Source organism: Pseudorca crassidens, chromosome Y (assembly GCF_039906515.1).
Source record: "Pseudorca crassidens isolate mPseCra1 chromosome Y, mPseCra1.hap1, whole genome shotgun sequence".
NCBI lineage: Eukaryota > Metazoa > Chordata > Mammalia > Artiodactyla > Delphinidae > Pseudorca > Pseudorca crassidens.
Window position 1 is genome coordinate 16717265 of NC_090318.1, and position 25232 is coordinate 16742496.

Consider the following 25232-nt stretch of genomic DNA (forward strand, 5'->3'; position numbering starts at 1 on the left):
GAAGTGAATCTGGATCCTCTAATGTGTTTCTGTGTTTTTTTGAGTTTGTTGTGGATGCCCCTGTGTTGGATCTGGAATATCCTTAGCTGAGTATTGGACCCCTGTGCTGATTCTAGACTCTCTGAGGTAGGTCTAAGACCCCTTACTCCTAGTGTGGATTTTTCAGGGTATTGGTGGTGGTTGCCTGAAGTGAGTCTTAGTCCCCTCAATTTGTGATTTTCTGTGGGAGGACTTGGCCCTTTCTTTGGGTCCTGAACTCAGTGAGTTTCTCTGGAGTCACCTGCTGTTTCTCAGGGCCTCCAGAAATGAGTATGGGACATGTGAGACATGCCTAGGGTTCCCTCACCTGCATCTGGGGACCGTTTGGGTGGTCTGAGTTCCTTTCTGTTGAAGGTTGACTTGGTGGGGTGTCATTTGGGACTGCGTGAGTTAGGCTGAGTCCCCTGTACTTAGTACGTATCACTTTGGGTGCATCTGGGATCCCATGTGGTGGGGTCCTTAGCTCCTTCATTTAGGTCTGAGACTCCCTGACTTGGTTTTGAGGCTACCTGGCATATTGTCTCTTGCACCCTGAACAAAGTCTGCATCTCTTGAGGAGTACTGAGTCCCTGCAGTGGGTGGGCTTTATCTGGAGATGCCTGAACAGAGTTGAGTGCTGTAAGTGGTGTGAGGTTTACTGTAGTAGGTCTTGCATCTCCTGAGCTTAGTCTTCAATGGTATTCTCCCTTGTTCCTTGAACTGAGTCTGCTTAACTTCAGGAATGTGTAGATCTCCTGAGCTGAGTCTGGACCTCTGAGGAGGGTCTGTGTCACCTAGGGTGGATCTAGGTTTCCTTGTGTTGAGTGTGAACACGTTCAGGTATTGTTTGGAGATAACTGAGCTGAGCTGATTGGGTCCCTGTGCTGAGTCTAAATGTCTTATGTGGATTTGTCATCTTCTGTGTTAGTTTTTCATGCATCTTTATGTGGATGGAAGATCCATAATTTGAGCTGGGAGCCACCTACCATGAAATTTGAGGTCCTCGATCTAAGTGTGGGTATCCTGAGAATATCTGGTTTACCTGCAGTTTTTAATGGGCCCAATAGGTTTTTGTTCCCTGTTATGGGTATGGGTATACTGTGGTGGGACTGGGTCTTCATATAAGGGTCTAAGACCCCTGTGATGTGGCCTGGGCATGCCTTAACTGAATTGGGGTCTCATAAGGTGGGTGTGGGATCTGTTAACATAGATCACTGGCCCCCAAACTGATTCTGGGTCACCTGACTTGCATCTGCAGTAACTACAGGTGCATTTGTGTTCTCTGATTGTGGCTTGGGATCTCTTGAGCTTACCTGGGGTATCTGAAGCTGTCTGTAGTCCCCTGAGGTGGGTATGTGATCCCTGAACTGAGTATGCAACCCCCTGATGTGGGTCTGGGGATTTTGTGAGTATCTGAGTCTCTCTGGTGTTTTTTTGAGGATTTCTGTGCCTTACTGATATAGCTGTGAGACACTTAGATGTGAAAGTGGACTCTATGGTGATATGACTCTGCATACCCTGAATTTGGCCTGTATTTTCTGAAGTGTACCTGGGTCTTTGGAAATGATTGTGTTCTATGATATGGGACTGCGCTCTTTTGAGGTGACTCTGCACCCCTCTGGTTTGGGTTGGAGATCTCCGAAGGTGGAATCTGAGTCCCCTCAACTGAATCTAGGACTCTAGAGTGAGACTGGATCCCACACGTGGGTCTGAGGATCCTATGTTGAGTGTGGAGCCATTGGTGTATTCTTTGCAGATGCCTGAGTTGAGTCAATATATCCATAGGTTGATCTGGCATCCACTGTTCGTGGTTTTGGCTCCTTCATTTGAGTCTGGACCCAGTATAGTCTGGGACTACCTGACACCTTGTCTGGGGTCTCCTGGTGATTCTTCCCCCTCTCAGCTGAGTCTAATCTAAGATAAATTTAGGTCCCTTGTGAGTCTAAAGTCCCTTAAGGTGGGTCTGACATATGTTTTGAGTGTGGGTATTGGGGTGTTGTTTGGGGATGCCTCTGAAGAGTTGACCTCCCCTGTACTGGGTCTGTGTCCCATTAATTGTGCATGGGATCCCTTTAGTGGTATTGGTCCTTTCAGTTTGGTCTGAAACTCTGAGTTTGATCTGTATCCACCTGGCATGTTGTCTGAAATCCCTTAGCTGAATCTGAGTTCCTGAGAAGGTCTGAGTTTCCTATAGTGTCCATGGCTCCTTGGGTTTTAGCTGGGGATGACTGAACAGAGTTGGGTGTCCTGATATGGGAGTGGTTCCACTGTGGCTGGCCTGGTTCTTTCTACGAGAGTGTAAAACCCTGGTAATGTTGTCTTGGGTACCTTAGCCGAGTCTGGGTGTAATGACAATTATCAGCACTCTCCTCTTGGTTGTATGGTCCATGATGTATGTCCGGGTCCCCAGAGGCATGTTTCAGCCTTACTGAAGTATGTTTGGGCCCTTTTCTGGTATATTTATACACCCCAAGTGATGTCAGTGAATGCTGTATCTGAGTTTGTGTACCTGAATTTGGTCTGAGTTTTCCTGTGTGGAACTTGGGAAATGAATCTGGACTTTCTGGTGGGAATCTGTCTTTCTTCCTGGTTGGTGTGCCCTCCTCTGAGATGGATTTGGATACCGTTATGGTTTGGGGTAGCATCCGGATTACCTTAGGTGGATCTGTGGTCCCTTGAGGCAAACCTGAGCACCCCTGTACTGAGTGTGGCATTACTGGAGTGTTGTTTTCACGTACCTGAATTGAGACTTTATCCCCTTGGGTTGGTCTGAAATCCTTGTATTGCTTTTTAGGACCCTTTATTTGGATCTGACACATCCTCATTTCTGCCCTGAACCTCATATTTTTCAGATTTCTCTGAACTTAATGTCCCGTCATCTGAATTTAGGTCTCCTGAACTGAGTCTGTATATCCTTAGGTGGGTGTGGGTTCCCTTGTGGAGGGTGGTATGTCCTTCCTCTTAGACTGGAGTTGCAGTTTGAGTCTGACATTGCCTTTGGTCCTCTGAGCTGAATCTGGGTTCCCTGAGTTCCCAAACGTCCCTGAAGATGTTTGAGTCTCCTGACGTTTGGGTTATTGCCCCTCTGGATACCCAGGGACGCCCGGGGAAAGCTAAGTCCACTGTGATGGTTGCAGGTGTAGGGGGGTCAGGTGTCTCCTGAGATTAGTCTGAGTTGTCTCTAGAGATCTGAATTACCTAGAGTCACGGGCTGCCTCAACTGTTGTGTGGGCACACCTGACAGATCTTGAACTGTTTTGTGTCTTTTAGTAGATCTGGGTCTGCTTGTATCTGAATCCCCTGGAGATTTATGAAGTACCTGAGCTGAGTATTGGTCCTATACAATACTGGTTCTATACAGTGCTAGGCCTGGGGCCTAAAACTGAATCCTTGTCCCCTGACAAATGTGTACCTGTGTACCTGCCGGGTGCATTTTATTTCTCTAATGTGGGCCTAGTGTCTCTACAACTGAGCCGGGGTACTCTGAAGTTGATCTGGTTTCACTGAGGTGGATCTGGCATCTCCACGGTGGGTCTGCAGTATTCAAATGAGTCTGCTCAGTTTGAACTGAGTATTGGGTCTAGGTGTGCAGAGGTGCATCTGCATGTCTTGAGCCTATTTTATGCCACTTGTGGGGTTTTGAGGACAATTATGTTGTCTGCAGAAGCCCACCATAAGTGTGAAGTTGGTTAGAGTTTTCTGATAGTGTCAGGGGTACCCATGGTATGTTTGGGGTCTCTTGGAATGTTACTTGGGGATGTGTCTGTATATACTGTGTCTGGTGTCCATGAGGTGACCTCCTGATTTGAGTCTGGGTCCTATGGGACCTGAGTCTATGTACTTCAGGGTAATGTTGGTGGATATTTGGGGCCATGCTAGAGGATCTGGATGCCAGTATGTAGGTCTTGGATCGCTGGGGGGGGTCTGGGCCTCTTGAGTGGATGTCTGGGCATGTGTGAGTTGAATATGGGAACCCCAGAGGAGAGTTTGGGTGCTTGACGTGATTCTGTGGTCCCTGAGCCGAGTCTGTTTCCCCTGACCTGAGTGAGGTTCCTTGAGGATGGTTCAGTCCCATTAGGTAGGTTGTGGGCCCCCTGTATTTTACCCTGAGTTGGGGCTTAGACCCCTATGGTGTATTTTGAGTTCCCAAGTATGTTGCCTGGGGTGCTTGAGGTGAGTCTGAATTCATGAAGTGGATATTATTGCGCTTAAAGAGGTTTGCGTATCTGAGGTGATTCTAGGCTACCTGTTGGGGGTTCCCAGGACTGTGTGTAGGCCTGCCTGAGTGGTATGTTTGTATGAAACAAACATACTCTGAAACACGTCTTGGACCTGTAGGTGGATCTGAGTGTTCTTTTGAGTATCTGAGGACACGGCTGTTGTCTGGCGATGCCTGAGCTTAACCCAACTCATTCCTATGAATTAGGTTTAGGATCCCTGAGGTGTATGTATGGCAATGAATATGGGTCACCTGAGATTATTCTGTGATACCCCCTGATGCATTTGGTTTGTCTGAAGTGTGTCTGGGTCTCCAGAGCTGAGCCAAGTTCCTTTGAAATTGATCTGCAGTCTGCTGAGGTGGTTCTGGCAATTCTGAGGTGGATTTGGGGACTATTCAAACTGAATCTGCCTCTCGAGCTTGGGCCTGGGATTTCCAAAGGTGAGCCTGAATGTTCTGAGTTGACTTTGGATCAACTGAGGTGTTTCTAGGCTTTCAATATGTTGTCTGTGGAAGTCTGTGTCATTGAGATGGATTAGGACTGGCCAATATCAGTTTGGGGTCCCTGAGGTGTGTCTGGGGTCCTCTGGAGTATTTTCTGGGGATGCATGTACTAAGTTTGGTGCCCATGAACAGATGTCAGCTTTTGTAATCAGAGTCTGGGTCCTGTGGACAGAGCCTGGGTTGAATTTGGGTCTGTTTGAGGTGAGTCTGTGTTTAGCCATATATGTCTTAGTGCTCCTAGGGTGGGTCTGGGGACCTCATAGATTGATATCTGGGAGTGTGTGAATTGAATCTTGGTCCCTTGATGTAATCTGGGGTCTCTAGAGGTGTGTTAGGACACTTGAGAAACCTCTGGTTTCCTTGAGTTGAATCTATGTCCTCCAAACCGAGTTTTGGTATCCTGAGGATGGCTTGATTCCTTTAAGTAGGTTGCGAGCCCCATATCTTTAACCCTGTGAACTTGCAGTATGTTTCTGATTTCCAGGTCTGTTGCTGAGGAATGCCTAAACTGAGTCTGGATTCCTGAAGTTAGTCTTCTTTGCTCTGAAGTGGATCTGGATCTGAGGTACTTCTTGTGGATTTAGAGCCACTTGATTATGGGTCACTTGAAATAGATTTGGTTTCTCCTAGCTGGGTCCGATGTCTGCAGAACTGGGCCAGTGTACCTTGAAGTGGGTTTGAAGTTCCCCTACGTGTCATAACATAAATATATATAGTATAAATAATAAAATATATATGTGTATAATTATATATAAAATTATGTAATTATCTGTGAAACATATATTTTTATATAAACCTTATGATAACCATAAACCAAACATCTACAGTAGATACACAAAAGATAAAGAATGGAATCAGAGCACACTAATCCAGAAAATCATCAATTTACAAAGGAAAGCAGCAAGAGAGGAAGAAAGGAACAGTGAAAGTACAAAACAGCCAGAAAATAATAGGACAGCATTGGTAAGTCTTTACCTATCAGTAATTAATCTACGTGTAAATGGATTGGATCATCCAGCGAAAAGACATAGAGTGGCTGGTTGGATAATAAAACAACCAACTGCATGCTGCCTACAGGAGACTCACTTTACCTGTAAGGACACACATAGGCTCAAAGTAAAAGTATACAAAAAGACATTCAATGGAAACCAAATGAAAATAGGGTAGCTATAGTTATATCAAACAACATCAACTGTAGCCAAAACATTAATGAAACAAAGATGATCATAATTTAGCCCGGCGGTCCCCAACCTTTTTGGCAGCAGGGACTGGTTTCATGGAGGACAATTCTTCCACGGACTGGGAAAAATTGCGGGGGGTGGGGGTGGGGGCGGGTGGGAGGGGATGGTTCGGGCTGTAATGCGAGCGATGGGGAACAACGGGGAGCGGCAGACGAAGCTTAATTCCCTCCCCTGCCGCTCGCCTCCTGCTGCGCAGCCCAGTTCCTAACAGTACTGGTCCGTGGCCCAGGGGTTGGGGACCCCTGCCTTAGACCACCTGAATATACCAAGTAAGTACTAACAGATCTGAAGGGAGAAAAACACATATTACAGTGATAGTAGGGGACTCCAGTACCTCATTTTCAACAGTAATAGATCATCCAGGCAGAAATTCAACAGCGAAACATTGGATTTGAGCTATACCTCAAACAAATGGACCTAACAGACATTTTTCAGAACATTCCATCCAACAACAGCAGAATACACATTCTTCTCCAGCACACACAGAACATCCTCCAGGACAGACCATGTGATGGGCCACAAAACAAGTTTTAACAAATGTAAGAAGATTAATATCATACCCAGAATCTCTTCTGACCATAATGGTATGAAACTAGAAATGAATAACAGAAGAAAAGTTCGAAAATTCACAAACATGTGGAAATGAAGCGACACGTTTCTGAACAAACAGTGAGTCATAGAAGAAATTTAAATATCTTGAAACAAATGAAAATGGAAACATATATCAAAACCAATGGGGTACTGAAAAAGCGGTTCTAAGAGGCAAGTTTATTGCAATAAATGCCAACATTATGAAAAAAGAAAGATCTCAAATAAACAAACACCTCAAGGAAATAAGTACAAATTAAGACCAAAATTTCTTAAAAAGGAAGGATATAACAAAGAGTAGAAATGAAATAGAAATGAGATAGAGACCAGAAAAAAAAAAGAAAAGATCAAAGAACCTAACATCTAGATTTTCAAAACGATAAACAAAATTGAGAGGCCTTTAGCTGGGCTAACTAAGAATAAAACAGAAAAGACTCAAATAAATAAAATCGGAAAAGAGAATACATCACAATTGATACCACAGAAATACAAAGATCCTAAGAGACTAATGTGAACAATTTTATGACAACAAATTGATAAATTCTGAGAACATACAACCTACCAAGGCTGAATAATGAAGAAATAGAATATCTGAACAGACGAATAACAGGCAAGGAGATTGAATCAGTAATCAAAAGCCTCCTAACGCAAAAAAGCCCAGGGCCACATGGTTTCACTGATAAATTCTACTAGATATTTAAAGAATTAATGCCAGTCCTTTTCAAACTCATTCCAGAAATTGAAGAACAAGAAGTACTCCTAAACTCATCTCATGAGGCTACTACTCTGATACCAAAGCCAGATGAGGACACTACAAACAAAAGAATACTATAGACCCATATACCTGATGAAGATAGACGCAAAATTTCTCAAAATATTAACAAATGGAATTCAATAGCTCATTAAAAGGATCATTCACCACGGTCAGGTGGAAATTATCCCTGGGATGCAAGGATGCTTCAAAACATACAAATCAGGAAGTATGACACACCGCATTATTAATGAAAGATAAAAGTAATGTAATCATCTCAATAGATGGAGAAAAGGCACTTGACAAAATATAATGTCTTTTCATGATAAACATACCTAATAAACCGGGTACAGAAGGTATATACTTCAACACAATAAAGACCATATACAAACGCAGAGATAACATCATACTCTAAGCAGAAAGGGTAAAATCTCACCACTCCTATTCCACATTGTACATCAAGTCCTAGCTAGGACAGGTGGGCAAGAAAAAGAAATTAAAGGCATCCAATTTAAAAGGAAGAAGCAAAATTATCTTTGTTTGCAGGTGATTTGATATTATATGTAGAAAACCCTGTGGAGTCCACCACCAATTGCTAAAACTAATCAACAAGGTCATTAAAGTTGCAAGGTACAAAATTTACATATAACTGCATATTTGTACACTAACAACAAAACATCTGAAAAAAATAACATAGTCCAATTACAAAAAGCATCAAAATAATAAAACACTTAGAAATAAATTGCATGCAGGAGGTGAAAGATCTGTACATTAAAACAAGAAGGCTTTGATGAAGTTAGGAAAAACATGGAAAAATATCCCATATTCTTAGATCAGAATAATTAATTGAATTTCCCATACTATCCAAAGCCATTTATAGACTGAATGAAATCCCTATCAAATTTCCAATGGCTTTAAATTTTTTTTTTGCCACGCCATGCGGTGTGCGGGAGCTTATTTCCCCGACCAGGGATTGAACCTGTGCCCCCCTGCAGTGGAAGTACGGAGTCTTAACCACTGGACCGCCAGGGAGGTTCCTCTGATGTCTTTTATTATAGAAATAGAAAAAGCCATTCTAAAATTTTTACAGAAGAACAGAAACCCTGAGCAGCCAAAGCAATCCTGAGAAAGAAGAACAAAGCTGGAGGCATCACACTTCCTGATTCCAAAGTATCACAGAGCTAGAGTAATCAAAAGAGTATAATACTGGCATAAAAGCAGACACCTAGATCAGTGGAACAGAATCAAGAACTCAGAAATAAATCTCCCAACTAATATTTGACAGGGGAACCAAAATGCTGAATGGGGAAAGAATGGTCTTTTCAATAAATGGTGTTGGGAAAACTGATAACAACAAGGAGAAAAATGAAATTTTACTCCTATCTGACACTATTCACAGAAATTAACTTGAAATGAATTACAGATTTAAGTAAGTCTATAAGAACTGGGACGATAAAACTCTTAGATGGAAATATAGGGGAAACACCTCCTTGATATTGGTGTTGGCAATAATTGTTTTGTATATGACACCAAAAGCACAGTCAACAAAAGCAGAACTTAACAAATTGGATCACATTAAACTAAAAAGCTTCTGCACAGCAAAAGAAACAACAAATGAAACAGCCATGTATGGAATGAGAGAAGATATCTGTAAGTCATACAACTAATAAGGGGTTAACATACAAGGTATGTGAAGAACTCATATAACTCAATGCCAAAAACAAGTAAACAAACAATGTGATTAAAAACTGGGCAGAGGAACTAAATAGAAATTTTTCCCAAGAAGACATAAGATGGCCAACAAAAGCATGTAAAGATGTTGAACACTGGTAATCATCATCAAAATGCAAAACAGAACTACAATGAGCGATTATTGCATACTTGTTAGGATGGCTATAATATCATCAAAAAGACAAGAGATAGCAAGTAATGGAGAGGGTGTGGAGGAAGGGAGACCTCCTACACTGTTGGTGGGAATGTAAGTTGGTGTAACCACTATGGACAACAGTATGAAGGTTCCTCAAAATATTAGAAATAGAGCTACCATATGATCCAGCAACTGAGCTTCTATGGATATATAGAAAGAAAATACAAAGCAATATCTCCAACAGTCAAGATATAGAAACAATAGTCGAGATACGGAAACAGGGAATTCCCTGGTGGTCCAGTGATTAGGACTCCGCACTTCAAGAGCATTCAGTCCCTGATTGGGGAACTAGTATCTTGCATGCTGCATGATGCAACGAAAAAAAAAAAAAAAAAAGAGAGAGAGAGAGGTGGAAACAACCTATGCCCATTCATGGGATGAATGGATGAAGAAAACGCTGCATCTTTACCCATTCATCATGTTATCTATCTATCTACCTATCTATCTATCTATACAGTGTAGTATTTTTCAGTCATGAGGGAGAAAGAAATTCTGCCATTTGGCAAGGCAACATGGATGAACCACAAGGGTATTATCCTAATTAAGTCAGGCAGAGAAAGCAAAATACCGTAACTGCTTATACAGGGAAACTAGAAAAACGGAACTCATAGAAACAGATAGGGTTGTAGTTACCAGGGGCTTAGGGAGTGGGGAAAATGGGCAAATGTTGGTCAAAGGGTACAGACTTCCAGTTATAACATGAATTAGCTGTGGCAGGATCAAGATACAGCATGGTTACTGTAATTAATTCTGTATTGTGCATTTGAAACTTGCTAAGAGAGTAGGTCATAACTGTTCTTACCACAGAAAGAAATGGTTAACTATGTGACATGATGGAGGACTTAGCTAACTCTTTGTTGGGAATCATCTCTAGCATATGTGTATTAAATGAACACATTGTACACTTTAACTTTATTTATTGTTATATGCCAAACAACCTCAATAATGCAGAAGATATAAACTGTTTGTCAAGTAAGTCCAAAGATTTAATATCTGAATGGTTGGTTTTTGGGGGATTTATTTTGTTCCTTTGAATAGGCCATGCTTTCCTGTTGTATTGTTTTTGTTTGTTTGTTTGTTTTTTATCTCTGTTTTGAAAATCTGGCATTTGTAATAAACATTGCAGTCTGGGTTGGTGCAGGAGAAGACATCTACTAACTATTATGGAGAGAAGATTTGGGTCTTCTCAGGCCTTTTCTGGGTATGTGCCTCTGTAGGCTTCCACGTGTAGTTTTTTGTCAGTTGTGTCCTATATACATCTACTTTTACATGTCTTATTTTCTAAGAGGCCCAGTCTTGTTTCTCCTAGGGCCTGAGGTGTTCCATTATATTCCTGTTCCCGTAATCTCTCGTACTCAGCCACTTGCAGGTCTTTACTATTCCGGCAGGTTTCACATGCTGTGGCACCTGCCATTGTTCAGTGGCCTCCAACCTATGTCCAAACCATGCTTCCAAACCGTTCTGAGCTTTCAGTCAGTAAGGACAGAAACCAACCCTTTGGCCACCATCAGTCCATAAAACGGTGAACATTTGGTTCTTTTTTTTTTTTTTCTTCCATCCTGTAGGAGGAACCGGGGATCGGTTGTTTCCTTCCAATTGCAGAGTTTTGAGACTGGGAGGAGTTGGGACAAGAGCGCTATGGAATTTCTTAAGATCCGGAGTGTGGATTTTTCTGATTGTGCACTTGCTTGCTTGCTGCAGGTCCTGACTGGTTTCTAGAGCTCCCACAAAGGTATTTGAATTAATATATTACTGTTGAGTTGGTGTTGGAATGCGGGACAGGATCCTGGAGCTTCCTAGTTTGCCATCTTGATATCACCTCAGTCCTTGAATATTTTTCTGTTACCTTTAAAAATAATTAAAAACCCAGTATAAAACTTCATGACCACTGCTGGGGGAAGAGGGGGCGCTGAGAATTTCTCACAGGGTTATATTGAGTAAGCATCTCCTTCTCTGCCCTTATGATGCTTCCCCGTCTCGTTTTTTTTTTACTTTCTTTTAACTGGCTCTCTTTAAATACCTTGGATACCACATGCTTTCTTTCCTCTAAACAAGTTATTTAAAGGGTAGTAACTCCCTTCTCGAATTTTGTTTCCTTGATTTTTACTCATCCTTCAGATTTCGATTCAAGCGTAAGTTTAATACCCATAGTTTTTCCATAGTTCATTATTATAGCATTGTGCTCCTCTTGTTTGTGAGTGGTCATTTTTACAAATTTATTACTTTAAAATGTTTCTGAGTGTTATTGTAAGGCTGAATTGATAAGAGTAGTTCCTTGCACAGGGTACGAAATAAAGGGAGAAATACAATGGGGAGCACTGGAAGTGTCAGAAAAGGCTACTTATTGAGACTTAAATGTCTGACTCAGCTGGAAGGTATGAGATTTTGCCCTATTTCATTTCTTCTTTGGAATACAGAAAGCATCTTTCAGTCATCTCGAGGATGAATGTCAAGTACAAAAATTTCCAAGTAGATAGAATGAACTCAGATTTCTGATCAAATCATAAAGCTGACTTAGCTGCTACCTCATGACTCATATGATATGAAATATAAATTTATTCTTATATAATGGATTTTATACTGGATTGGCCAGCAGAAATTCACCTTAAATAACATACTCTTCCCCTAAATTGAAAACTCAATTAGGGTAAAAGCTTCTTTCCTCATGTTTATGTGTTCCGTATATAGCACATTCTATGTGAGGACTTTGGCAAACAATGATTGAATAGTTTCTCTTTGCCCCAGACTGCCATCATAGCAAAGTGAATTTAGGTCTTGAGATAATTTTCTACAAATTTATACGATAAGTGTTCCTGAGTTGAGAGTGATGAGTAAGTATGTATGGGCATGTGAATAAGTGTATAAGTAAAATATGGTATCATTTGTGTATTCATATCTGTAAATTATTTAAACTATAATCAATCAGTATTTCATTAACTTCTATGTCAGGTCATATAGGCCTACCTAATTCCTTTACTTAATAAGTAGTGTGTAGTAGGTAAAGAAAGCCACGTGGTAATGCCCAAATAGATCATAATTTTTTCATGGTGTGGAACTGGGATATTGCTTGGCCCATTCCAAAAATGAAAGTTAATATTGAGATAGATAAAAATTTTAATTTAAAAATATTTAACTTCATTAAATTTCTTACATATAACATTTCTAGTTGATTACTTGTGATAGAAGGAAGGTAGCTATCTCACTAGTAGTTATTGTGATGTCAGACATTCTGTACTCTGTAATCTCAGTCTCAACCTTGAGAGCTATTCTACTAGAATCCTCTCTTGCATTCACATACACGTGAGCCAACATGAAAGCTCCACTTTGCTTCTACCAGTTTTGGGGATTGTTTTTTCACTGATGTGGTAGTGAGTGATAGATACCTGGGATTTTTCTCCTCTTTTTTGTCTTAGTACTGGGGAAGATACTTTTGTTTTTCTTTAACCTCTTAAAATATCTTCTGTTTTTCTCATTATTTTTTTAATCTCATTTCCTATTTCTTATTCATTCTTCTCTTTCACTTAATCTTCCATTTTTGCAACCTTTATCCCTTCTCACTCTTCTCTGTATTCTCCTCTTTTCCCTCTTCATCAAATAAAAAATGTAGGATGACAAATCTCATTAGTCATTCAACAAGATGTTGTTTGTCATGTTATGTTTACCTCTTCCCCTCCCTATCTGACCCTTTTAGTACCTAATTCTCAAAAGCAGTGGTTAAGCTCATCGACCCCAATGACTGCCCCACCGTCAGCATCCAGTGACTCCCCATGGCTAGTATCCATGGCTGAAACCCGCCAGGGCATTATTATTCATGAGTCGGTGGTGGATCCTCTCCATAGCCAGCTGTCTGACTAAACTTTAGGTATACCTAGAGCCATAAGGGAATCACAGTTGTGTTTATTTTTTATATTTGCTTCATTACAATTAACTATATTGGCTTTGGATTTTGATGCATTAAAAGGACTTTTATCTTCTTTGGAAAATATATTAAAAAGGAAGCTTGAAGTTCTAAAACTCAAATTGTATTCAGTGTGTAATGTAGAACTTCAGTTTACAGGGATATAAAGTAGAAATTTGTTGGATTATATTGCTAAGTAAGTAAAAGACCTTATACTGGCAGACATTTTGGCTTAAATGGATGTTTTTCTCACTCTAATTTTATTATGTTCTTTATTTTTCTTTTCCCTTAGGAAACATTTAAACTCTGACATTTCAGGAGTCACGGACCAAGAAGGTACCTTACATGGCTATAGGCTGGAAAAGATCAAGTCAAAGGAGACACAGGGGTGCTCATCCTGTGATACCCTATCAGGAGGGAAGAAATACTGCTTTCTCACACTTATAACATCTTCTGGAAGAGCTGTTATAACTGCTCATACAGACACTGCAGGGTATACCAATATCAGAGTAAGCCACAAAAGTTATGGTCTGTTGTATCATAAATGTAGTTTAGAAATTAATATAAAAAAGCAAATGAAGCAGAAAATAAAATGGAAAGTTTAAAAACTATTAATAATTAAATCCATATTACTCCACTTTACAGGGAGAAACAACTGAGTCCTTAAGGAAGTAAAGTAACTATCAATGGTTACAATTATTCTGTGTTCTATTATTCTGTTTAGCAAGGGTTTGGGAACAGCTACAAATTCCAAGAGTGTATAACATAAGTGTATATGAGATGAGATGGAAGCTAAGAAGTGAGGGTATTTCAGGAATTTTATGTAATTAAAAAAATTGAAAGATATACTGTAAAAATCTTAGGAAGCTATGGTATAAAATACGTAAGAGACATAATAACCCATATCTCACAATCCTTCCTATATCTGTTCCTTCAGACCACGGTAACTCTGGGAACAGTACCAAGAAGCTGTCAGTTAAGCTGGTGGACCTCTCATTCTCCCACCATCAACATATCCACCCGACTGAAAGTAACAATTTTTGCATCTGGAGTCATCCAGAAGACTGCTGGGTACTTACTGTATAGGGGCAGTTACCTTTGCGGTGACATATAAAGTTGTGTGTAAAATTCTATGAAATATATGTACACTTTCATTTATGCAAGATGAATAAATTCTGGATATATGCTGTACAACATGCTGTATACAGATTGACAAATGTTATACAATATGCTTAAAAATTTAAGAGGGTAGATGTCACGTTAAACGATACATAAAAAAAGTTTAATGTAAAATAGATAACTAATAAGAACCTGCTGTATAAAAAATAAATTAAATTTAATTTAAAAAAAAGAAAGTTTTTTCCACTGCAATTCACAGATGTAATCTTTATGAGGGTTACATAATCATATAGATATATTTAAACATATATCATCACTATGTAAAAGAAGATGCATAGAGACATTTATTCTTCAGATCAAAAAGAAAGCTGGATGGTACTTAGTGACCACCTAGAGGGGTCGGATAGGGAGGGTGGGAGGGATACATAAGAGGGAGGGGATATGGGGTTATATGTATATGTATAGCTGATTCACTTTGTTAAACAGCAGAACACACCACTAACACACCACTATAAAGCAATTATACTCCAATAAAGATGTTTTAAAAAAAAGAAAAATAAAATAAAATAAAGCTGGAATATTTTCATTGAGAAGTAGAGAACTTACTAAAAATAATCTTTGAAGCTATGGAAAGAACAGGAGGTTACGATGCTTGCATTGTAGCAAAATGAACAAAGGAAAAACGTTAAGCGTTGAGATCAGGGGGTAACAACATAAAGCCCTTGGCCTTTACTCTGAGTGTCATTCTGCCTGCTTGGATGAGAACAAATGCTGGGATAAGGATGGGTGAGAAGGAAGCAGGAATGATGGCTTGAACCAGACTAAAAGCAGTAGAGGTAGTCTGCCTAGAAATACCCAGCTAAGGGGATAATAAGTGACATCCAAATAAAGTTGCTGAATATGTAGTTTACTTTTTATAATGTTCTCTAAATTCCCCCTACTATTTTCCTCTTTTAATCAGCGTTATGGTTATTTGTACCTAAGTGGTTTAATGGACCTCCTTGAAGTAGGCACATGTTTGTCATGTCATTTGGAATTTATATGTGGTAGAAAAAAAGATAAACCTTATATATTTTAATGTCCTTATAAACAATGTTAGGCATATACATAATGTATAAATATGTATCTTATAATTCACTTATATTATATACCTATATGTAATGTGGATATGTTTCTTATGTATTTAATATATGCCTATCTATCTCATATATATATGGGTTATCTTTGTTGCCTTATTCAGATACAGCAGGGTAGTCCTGTTCTCTGTCACTTTGGCAACCACTGGGAACTGGTAGGCCTGGTCAGTGAGTCCTCGGTGGCCTGTTATGACCCAGTTCTTGTGACCAAGACAGCCCCCTGCCTATCTTGGATGAGATGGCTAATCAAGGCACCCCAGAAGCCACTGGATCCTATTTTTTCTCTACCCTGCAGTTTTTCTCCTGGGGTAGGACGTGGTATACAAGACAGGCTTAGCCTGAACAGGGCCTCTACCATTTTGACCTCCCATGGATTCTCTGAACAGTCATGGAGGAGAAGATTAGGTACTTTCCCACCGAACAGACAGCGCTGAAATCCTCCTCCACTATTTTTTGGGTCAAATAATGGAGACTCATTTCCTGGCAGCACACAGTTACGCCTTCAAAGCAGTCAGCTCTCCTCCGCTAGCACATTCCCAATGGTACAATCTTGGACCTCTCCTCTTGCCACATCATGGGATCCTTCTCATACAGCTATGCCCTGGAGTACCCCAGTGGCTGATATTTCTGATCCTTCTGTTCTGTCTGGACCTCAGAACACTCCAACACCTGATATACCTACACCCTGGAACCTTCCTCACAGAGACGCAATGAAATATAAGTATCAAACTATGACAGATTCACTAAGATCCTGGGTTAAACCTTTAGGTGGTATAACTGGGCTTCATACTCCACCGTTAGGTAATGCTGGTGGATCACATGTTCTGTTTTCAAGTGACATAGCTGGATCAAAAGTTCATTCTGAGATTAATACTGTTCAGTCTCAAGTTCAGTCTAGTAAGGCTCCTTTCCATGGTCAACTTCTAGCTAGACCCTGGCTAGAAATTACACCTGGTGTTGGACCTTGGACCCATTTTGTGCCTGATAAAACAGGAATGGTTATGCAAATTCAATCTAGTGAGGAGAGTGTTAGAACCCAAATACATCATGTAGCTGATAGAGTTGATGCTGTTGTTAAACCAGTAACTTATAACTTGCAACCATGGGTCCCTTTAATTGTTCATAAAATTGGATTCTGGGCTCATTCCATACTATATGAAGAGAGATCCCAATATCCTATGGTAACCGATACCTTGGAACCCTGGTTTCAGCCTGTCTTAAATATAGTTAGATCCCAAGGACCTATAGAAAAGACAGAAGCATACAGGCTTCTCCCTGAATCTAAGTCAACTCAATTTTGGACTGCATCAACTCTTAACAGGAACTTTACTTGAGCTCCATCTGCAGTCAATACAATTACATCTTTGGCCCAGTATAAGACAAGGACGATCAGATCCTTAAGTCAAGTGGGTAGAAGGAGTCCATTGAATAAACATGACACTGTACAGTCAAACCCCAGATGCAGACTAAAGATACAACATGGCTTTTGGTTCATACAGTTACTCAGGTAAATGATCCTTTAATCCACTCTAAAGTTGGTACAATCAGACCGTGGCCTCAGCCTGAAGCCGACATTGTCCAAACTTGGACCCAGTCAGGAACGCAATCAGCAAGACCTTTGACTCAATTAAAAGCCGATACAACCAAACCATGGTTACAGACTAAAGGAAGCAGACCCTGGATTCAGACTAAATTCCAAATTGCCAGACCCAGAACTCAGACTGAAGAAGGTAAAGATAGACATTGGATTCAGCCAGAAGCAGATGCAATCAAATATTGGACCCACACTGAAACTGAAACAATCAGACCCTGGAACCATCCTGAAGCTGGTACAGCCAGATCTTGGTTCTGGACAAAACCTGATCAAATGGGAGAGAGGACCCAGGCAGACTTTAAAACACTCCACTCTTGGAACAGCCTGAAGTTGACGTGGTTAGACCATGGATTCAGTCTGAAGCTGGTAGTATCCATCAATGGACAAAGCCTGAATCATCTACGTTCAGACTCATGACACAGTCTAAAGTTAATACAGTCACAGCATGGACTAGGCGTGAAGCTGATGCTGTCAGACTTTGGTTGCAAACACAAACTGATAAAATCAGAACCTGGAGCCAACCTGAATCTCCGACAATCATTTCTTGGTCTGAGCCTGAATCTGATAGAGTCAGACCTTGGTTGAATACTCAAATGGATGGATACGTGCAAACATTGGATCGAGACAGAATTTGAAACAGCCCACTCCTGGGCCCAATCTGAAGGTGATCTAGCCAGATCCTGGACTCAGTTTGAAGCTGAAAATGTCAAACACTGGTTCCAGACTCAAATGGAGACAGTCACACTGTGGACAGAGCCAGTAATCAAAACATCCCACCACTGGATACAGTCCACAAAGGAAAATAGTCAAGCCCTGGAACCAACCCGATAAGGTGGAAACTTGGATACAACATGAGGCTTTTACGGTCAGGCCCTGGGATGAGTTTGAAGGTGATAAAGATAGATTGTGGACTCAGTCTGAAGCGGACACGATGAGACCCTGGATTCAGCCTATAACTGATACAGTCACACAGTGCACTCAGGGTGAACTTTCAGAAATAAATCCATGGACAAAAACTATAGCTGACACATTCACATGGTGGACCCAGGCTGAATCTCTAGCAGTAAATCCCTGGGTGCAGTCTGACAATGATACTGTTAGACCGTGGACGCAGACTGACTCTCTCACAGCAAATTCTTGGACACAGCCTCTACCTGATACATTTACACAGTGGACCCAAGGCGAACCTTCAGAAATAATTCCCTGGACAAAAGCTGAAGCTGATGCTACACCTTGGATTCAGGCTGAGACCCCAGCAGTAAATCCCTGGACACAGTCTGAAACTGACATAGTCACAGTATGGACTCAAGCTGAATCTTCAGCAGTAAATCCCTGGACAGACACTGCAGCTGGAACAGTTCCTCAGTGGAAAAAGCTGAATCTCTAGCAGTAAATTCATGGACACAGCCTGTAGTTGATATAGTCACGCGGTATACTACATTTCTGGACATTGTCTGAAATGGATACAGTCACAACATGGACCCCAACAGACTCTTTAGCAGTAAATTCCTGGAGGCAGTCTGAAACTGGCAGTTATCTCAACATGGACCAATAAAGTAAATCTAGAAATAAATCCCTGGATACAATATGAGACTGATACAGTCACAGCTTGGAAGAAACTCCACAAGCAGGCAGAAACTCCGCAAGTAAACACCTGGACACACGCTGTAGCTGATGCAGCTCCATCATGGACTCAGGCTGAATCTTCAGCTGTAATCCCTGGATGGAGGCTGAAACTGATACAGTCACAGCATGAACTCAAGTTGAATCTTTAGCGAATCCCTGGACAGAGACTGTATCTTCCACAGACATACCATGGACCCAGGCTGAATCTCTAGCAGTAAATCCATGGACACAAGCTGCAACTGATGTAGACATGCTATGGACCCAGGCTGATTCTCTAGCAGTAAGTCCCTGGACAGTGCCTGCATCTGATAGTGTTATACTGGATCCAAACTGAACTTCCAACAGAAAATCAGTGGACAGACAATGTATCTGATACAATCATATAATTTACCCAGGCTTAATTTCCTGTAGTAGAGACCTGGACACATCCTCTGGCTGATGTAGTAACACCATGGACTCAGGATATCCCTTTGCACAACCTATATCTGACAAAGTCACACTATTTACTCAGGCTCTCACTCCAGAAGTAAATCCTTGGTCAAGGCCTGAGGCTGATACAGTCACACCATGGATCCAGGTTGAATCTGCAGAAGAAAATGCCTGGACAGAGGCTGGTTCGTGGAATGTAAACCCTGGATAGAGACTGTATCTGATATAGTCACACCAGGAACCAAGTATGATTCTTCAGAAGCAAAACTTGGGATACTGCCTGAGGCAGGTACATTTGAACTGTGACTCAGTCTGAATCTTCAGCAGGAATTCCCTGGACAAAGGCTGTACCTATTGCAGTCACACAGTGGACCCAGCCTGAATCTCCAGCAGTAAATCCCTGGACACAACCTGCAGCTGACACAGTCACAAAGTAGACACAGACTAAATCTCCATTAGTAAATATGTGGACTCAGGCTCCATTTCCAGTGGTAAATACCTGGACACAGTCTGAATCACTACCAGTAAGTATTTTGACAGAAACGGAATCCCTAGCTCTAAATCCACCAATACAGCCTCAGGCTAGGACAGTCACATTGTGGATTCAGGCTGAATCCCCATCAGTAAATTTTGCATACAAGCTGTAGCTTCCAGAGTCATACCATGGGCCCAGGCTGAATATTCAGCAGTAAACCCACTGACACAGGCTGTAGCCAATGCACTCACACTGTGGACCCAGGCTGAATCTCTAGCATCGCATCCCTGGCCAAAGTCTATGGTGAATACAATCACAGAATGGGCCCTGGATGCATTTGCAGAGACCGTGTTGGGGGCTCTACACTTTCAGCGCGTGAGCTCGTGTCTCTTTCTCTGACTGCGGCCGGGAGCCCCTCTGTCAGATATCCCGCCTCGCTGCCTGTCTAAAGCGATCACATCCTCCGGTCCCTATGCCCTTCTCTCCTGGCACGTCTCTGCCCAGTGCCGCTGGGGGCACATTCTCTCTGTGTATCACACAGAACCTGAAGGAGGTCTGTCCCAGGTGACACTGACAGGGCCCCTGGCTTCTAAGTCAGGCTCTTCGGTGTCACCTGGCCAACCCGTTACCAGGGGGTCAGCGGACCTACAGCCGAGCGGTAGCCTCGGCCAACACAGAGCTACCGAGAGGAACGGAAAGGTAGCCTTGTCCTTGACGAAGTCAGTGAGACCCCGAGTGGGCAGAGGGCCTCCCGGCGAATGAAGAGGGTGCTGCTTTCTGCACCAGGGACGGGTTGACGCTGGCCCCCGGGGCAGGCAAGATTCCCAGGGTGGCCATCAGGGTGGGGGCTCTGTGCGTGTTTAGCAGTAAACAGCAGGGCAGACGGGAAGGGAGCCCACCTCCTCTTTTCAGCCTCACCTTCAGAGCCTAATTTCTTCACCCAAGTGCTGTCCATCTTCAGGACATTGTAGCACACACGTAGCCACGACCTGGTTCCCAGTGGCCTCCCACAGCTGCCTGAGGGGGAAAGAGAAACCAGCTGAGGGCAAACACCTACAGAGCAAAGGGAGCCCTGGAGCACCTCTCTAAGCAGACGGCCCGGGGACACGCGAACCAACCTGAGAGCTCCAGGAAGAGGAAAGCGTGTCCCAAGTCGGCTGGGCCCCTAGCACCTTGTCTTCCTGTATGGTGCCACAGACAGGGGCACAGGGAATGGAATCGAGCCTGCGTGCTCCCCACGGTCAACCTGTCGAAGGCAACCGGGAGGAAACAGAACACAGGTGCACGTGACTCAGCTCCCACTGCGCCCACTTTCAACCACACCGTCCCGTAGGCAGGCAATCGTTCCAAGAACAACCCGTGGAGCTAAATGTGCACATGGGCTAGATCCACAGAGGGGAGGCGGGGACAGAAATCAACTGGAACAGTAAACAAGGGTGCGCTGACCAAAATCCTTTCTCGTGGAAACACGTACGTGTAGAGTTCTGCTCAGGTACCTGCCCGTGTGTGGTGGGGGGGGGGGCGTGGGGGGGCACGTGTGTGCACGTGCGTGGTCAGGAATAGGCACGACTACTGTCATGGATGCGTGGATGTTGGGATGGACGCGGGGACGTGGAAAAGCTTAAAGAGCTCACAGAACGTACGTGAACTGTGGGCCAGTTGAAGCCCCCAAGCCAGGGAATCCAGCCCGGAGATACCGCCCGTGGAGCAAAGTGTAAGTGGCATCACACGCCAGCACCCTCGACCAGGGGCTGAGACTAGAGGGAGGAAGAAAACACCTGTGGAAGGACAGGGAGGATGCAAAGTACATGAGAATCATAAAGGGCCCGATGCCCAGGCCCAAAGAAGAAAGACCCACCCCCCACCCCTCCAGCCCCACTCCCATCTCAGCTACAGCCACCTTTATCTCCTTCTCCAGTGCACGAGCAACCTTTCCCCCCACCCCTCTGTAGGCCCTTGAGAAACACCTGGCCTTTGTTTCGTAAGGTTTGGCACACCGACCCACACCGAGGCATAACCGACTGCCTCACACTGATTTTGCTGGTTTAAGACATCACTCTAATGTTCTGACAACCCTTGTGGCTCAGGAGTATGGCCGTGATGGCTTAGCTGGATTCTACCCCTGCTCCCCTGTCCCACAAGACTGGGGCGAAGGGCTGGGCTGGGATGTGATCTCATTTAGAAGGTGGACGAGAGCAGAACCACTTTCACAGGGCATCCTTAGGGTCGGCAAAATTCACATCCTCGGGTTGGCAGTGGTGAAGGCATGCATGCATGCGTGGTGGCCCTCGACTGGGTGCAGTCCTCAGCACCTCAGTGTGTGCGCACGTGTCCAAATAAAGTTTCTGGCGTTCCCCAGTGCCACCAAAGCGTGTCGTCCCTCTCTCGATCTCTCAAAACACAGCATGGCCAAGTCAACTTCGTCTTGTGCCATGTGTCAATGTCCGTTCCCGGAGGGACGCTTGTCACCTTATGTTGGCTAGCAGAAGGGCAATTTCTGCCTGCCACTCAAGCGTTTGAAAGGCACTATGCAAACGTGTGGTCACACAAAGTCCGAGAACCCGTGGGTGCCAATCACACACGAGGAGAGGTCTTTTGGTGCCAGGCAAGGTAGAATTTCTCGGAGAGTTTAAGCATCCAGAGGGGATCCCAGGAGAGTGGGCCACACAGGGAGGGAGCAGATACATACAGAAACAAGAACGCGCACGCACACACCACACACACACACACACACACCACACACACACACAGAAAGACAAAGGGGAGACAGACACTCAGACGGAGCTCTTCACTGCGTGGCTTTTCTGCTCTTGAGCAAAGGAATTCAAGTCGAGCAAAGAGCTGGGTTTGCCGGACACTCCCCTCTCATGCCACAGAGCTTCGGGCTCTCTGTCCCCTGGAAGAAAAGTATCCAGTAACTTCGGCCACCATGCATTTCCTTGTACATTTTCTGAGAGCTCCCAGTGGTTAAAGGTCCCGAGGCAAACCGGATTCTGATTTTCTGAGCTGCAGCGGGAACTCCTGGCTCCAACTGGTACAGGCCACTTAGGTATCACAGGGCACCCGGGCACCCCAGACACAAGGCCGGAGGCCTCCCTGGAGGCCAGCTCTTTGTGGAACCTGGGCTGCTAAGCCGGGCGAGGGGAACGGGTGTTTGGGGGGACACGGCAATCCCGGAGGCCGGCCTGTTCCACAGGGCGAGGGGCGAGGCAGCCGAGGGTGACGCCCACTGTCCTCACCCTGATTGGTTGTGATGGGGCCGAGCGGCCTGGGCGCGGCTTGGAGCTGCTTCCTGCCACCTGGACACGCATGCCTGGTGTCCAAAGCTCCTGTGCATGCGTTTCAGCGCTCCTCACCGCAGAGGCTCCTGGGAACGATTCAGTCCGCAGCGAAGCGTGATTCTAGTCGCTGAGCCTGTGTGGTGCTCGGCCCACGTGCTGAGCTTCCAACTGCCGCACCTTCGCCGCTGCCCCAGCTCCGAGCCAGGTCCGCATGGGCAGTGAGGCGGGACCCGGGGTCGTCCTAGGTGAGGGAGGGGGTCCCCAGGTGTGGTGCGGGAGGTGGGTAGCGTGCTGGCCCTAGCTGATGGGTGGGGCGAGGAGGCCGCCATCTTTATCGGGGAGGTGGTGCGGCAATGCGCGGCCCTGTTGGAGGGAGAGGTGGCGCGGATCATGGAGGTGTTTTGGCAGCCTGTGGAGGACATGATGGAAGAGGTGGAGGTGGTGGCGGAGAAGCAGCAGCAGCAGGTGGTGGCGGAAGAGCAGGAGGAGAAGCTCCAGGAGCAGGGGCAGGAAGAGCCGGGGCCGTCGCCGAAGAGTGCCTCGCTGGAGGCGCTGGAGGTCTTGCAGTTACAGCTGGAGCCTGTGAATGCAGAGTGCAGCCGACAACTCTTTCGTCTCAAGGTCACAACACTTCGGAGACGGAAGCCTTATCTGGAACACAGAAGCACCATCATCCAGAGCATCCCTGGCTTCTGGGTCAAAGTTGTATCCTTAATTTTGTATTTGAGAGACCGCGTTGTGGCCGGGCTAGTGCAAGGGGTACCTAACATAGCGGGCCGTTTGGGTACCAAAATGTATCCGTTGGATTGTGCATTGTGGGCACACTCAGGGAAATGTGATCCTGAAATTGTGGGGGCATGCTGATTTTCTGCATAGCAGGAAGTAAGACTAGGGCTTTAGTTGCAGAGGTCCAAAAAGGTATCGTCATTAGTACCAGGGCCTCTTGAGACACAAGAGTTGTCTCGTGCACAGGTTCTTCTTGGAATAACCATCAGGGAAACGGAGGTGAAAGTGGGGAGTTATGAAAGCGCATCCTAGTTAGAGCCAGGAGTGTTTGCTGTGCGGAAGTAAGCTTGTTCTGTCCAGATGGAGATCAGGGCCTCCCTCTCAGAATCGGAGGCTCCCTGTTTTAGTGCACAGATATGCACACCCCGAGGGGCTCATTGTTCCTTCATGCAGTCTGTATTGAAGGAATAGGACTAGATGCTAGTGGGGCCTTGAGATCAGACACTCCCAGGCCGCTGTCCAGGCTCGCTCTGTTCTCCCAGCCCTTTCGCCTCCGGCATCTAGAGGCTCCTTGACGTAAAGCAGTTTGTGAACCACCCCCGGATGTCGGCCATGATTAGTACCCAAGATAAAGAAATGCTTAGCTACATGACCAACTTGAAGGTCAGGCTGGGGAGGAGAGGGGAAATGATTTATCCCGGAAAGCAGGAAAGAGCAGGTCTGCTGGAGAGAGATTTCACCCTCCGCCTCCACTTTGTCCCGGCAGGTGGAGGAACTCACATATCCCAGTGATTACCGCAAGATCATGTTGTTTTTCCGGAAGAACCCCTATTTCCAGAATGAGGTGGTTGTTAAGGAGTATCTCATTGAGGTCACTGGTAAGAGACAGCTCCCTGGATCGTGGGGGAGGGCAGATGGGGTGAGGTGAACTTGAAACGTGATTTAGGCCCTTGTCCCACGCTCCTTTTCCCACAGGATATAGGGCATCTCATCTCGCTCCAATTCAGTGGCACCGTCGTTTTGAAAAGGAGGTGTATAGCCTCAGGCACAACAACAGCGGCCTTAATTTCTTCAACTGGTTCTCTGACCACACCTGTGTAGGATCTAGCAGGATTGCTGAGGTGGGGTGCCTCTGGGCCTCCTCAGCAATGGCGATGTTGGTCGGGGGGAGGGGTGTGGGCCTGGCCTGGCCTGGCCTGTCCCGACCGGGCCCCTTTCCCCTACCAGATCATCGGCGAGGACCTGTGGCCCGATCCCCTGCGCTACTACCTGAGGGAGAAAGGCCCCACCGGGACAGGTCACCGAGAGGACAGGTGGGTAAGGAGCCCAGGGGCTGGGCGCTGAAACGAGTAAGCTGGGTCGTTTATTTCACTCATGGAGGAGTTGAGGCTCAGAGGCATACAGTGACACCAGGCCGTGAGGGCGTCAGGGTGCGACAGCACGTCTGGAAAACTGCAGTGCAGGACTGGTTCTGATTAGGGAAGCTTTAGGCGAGTGAAGCAGCATGAGAGTCAGAGTCACTGAGATTCAAAGGTGCACGTCTCCGAACTGTCATTCCATGGCCATCAGCCCCACGCTCAGGCCTCCTGTACCGCCCCCTTAAATTTGGGCTTGCCTTTGGGCTTGCCTCAGGTTTCCCCCACCACCTCGTTTCCACAAAGGTGTGTGAGTCCCCTTTGTGCAAAGCCTTACCTTGCTGT

At 44.6% G+C, this 25232-nt stretch overlaps 1 protein-coding gene and 1 long non-coding RNA gene across 2 annotated transcripts; both read left to right on the plus strand.

Moving 5' to 3' along the window:
- The first annotated feature begins 1926 nt into the window (after positions 1–1926).
- LOC137217829 (uncharacterized) lies at positions 1927–14218 on the plus strand. The gene is made up of 3 exons (XR_010940283.1): positions 1927–5306; positions 13439–13655; positions 14084–14218. It is a non-coding gene; the product is annotated as an uncharacterized lncRNA (long non-coding RNA).
- Positions 14219–23196: 8978 nt separating this feature from the next.
- On the plus strand, positions 23197–24876 carry LOC137217887 (testis-specific Y-encoded protein 4-like). The gene is made up of 5 exons (XM_067724887.1): positions 23197–23511; positions 24118–24195; positions 24299–24410; positions 24508–24653; positions 24760–24876. Exons 1-5 carry the CDS (start codon positions 23197–23199, stop codon positions 24874–24876), a joined length of 768 nt encoding a protein of 255 aa, XP_067580988.1.
- The last annotated feature ends 356 nt before the right edge of the window (positions 24877–25232 follow it).

What these genes read in the sequence shown, in the direction of transcription:
- LOC137217887 (XM_067724887.1), top strand. Translation starts at nt 23,197, where the DNA reads ATGGAGGTGTTTTGGCAGCCTGTGGAGGACATGATGGAAGAGGTGGAG. An exon ending in CTGGCTTCTGGGTCAAAGTT is followed by an intron (nt 23,512 to 24,117) that starts GTATCCTTAATT and finishes GACGTAAAGCAG; the next exon opens with TTTGTGAACCACCCCCGGAT. An exon ending in GATCTAGCAGGATTGCTGAG is followed by an intron (nt 24,654 to 24,759) that starts GTGGGGTGCCTC and finishes TTCCCCTACCAG; the next exon opens with ATCATCGGCGAGGACCTGTG.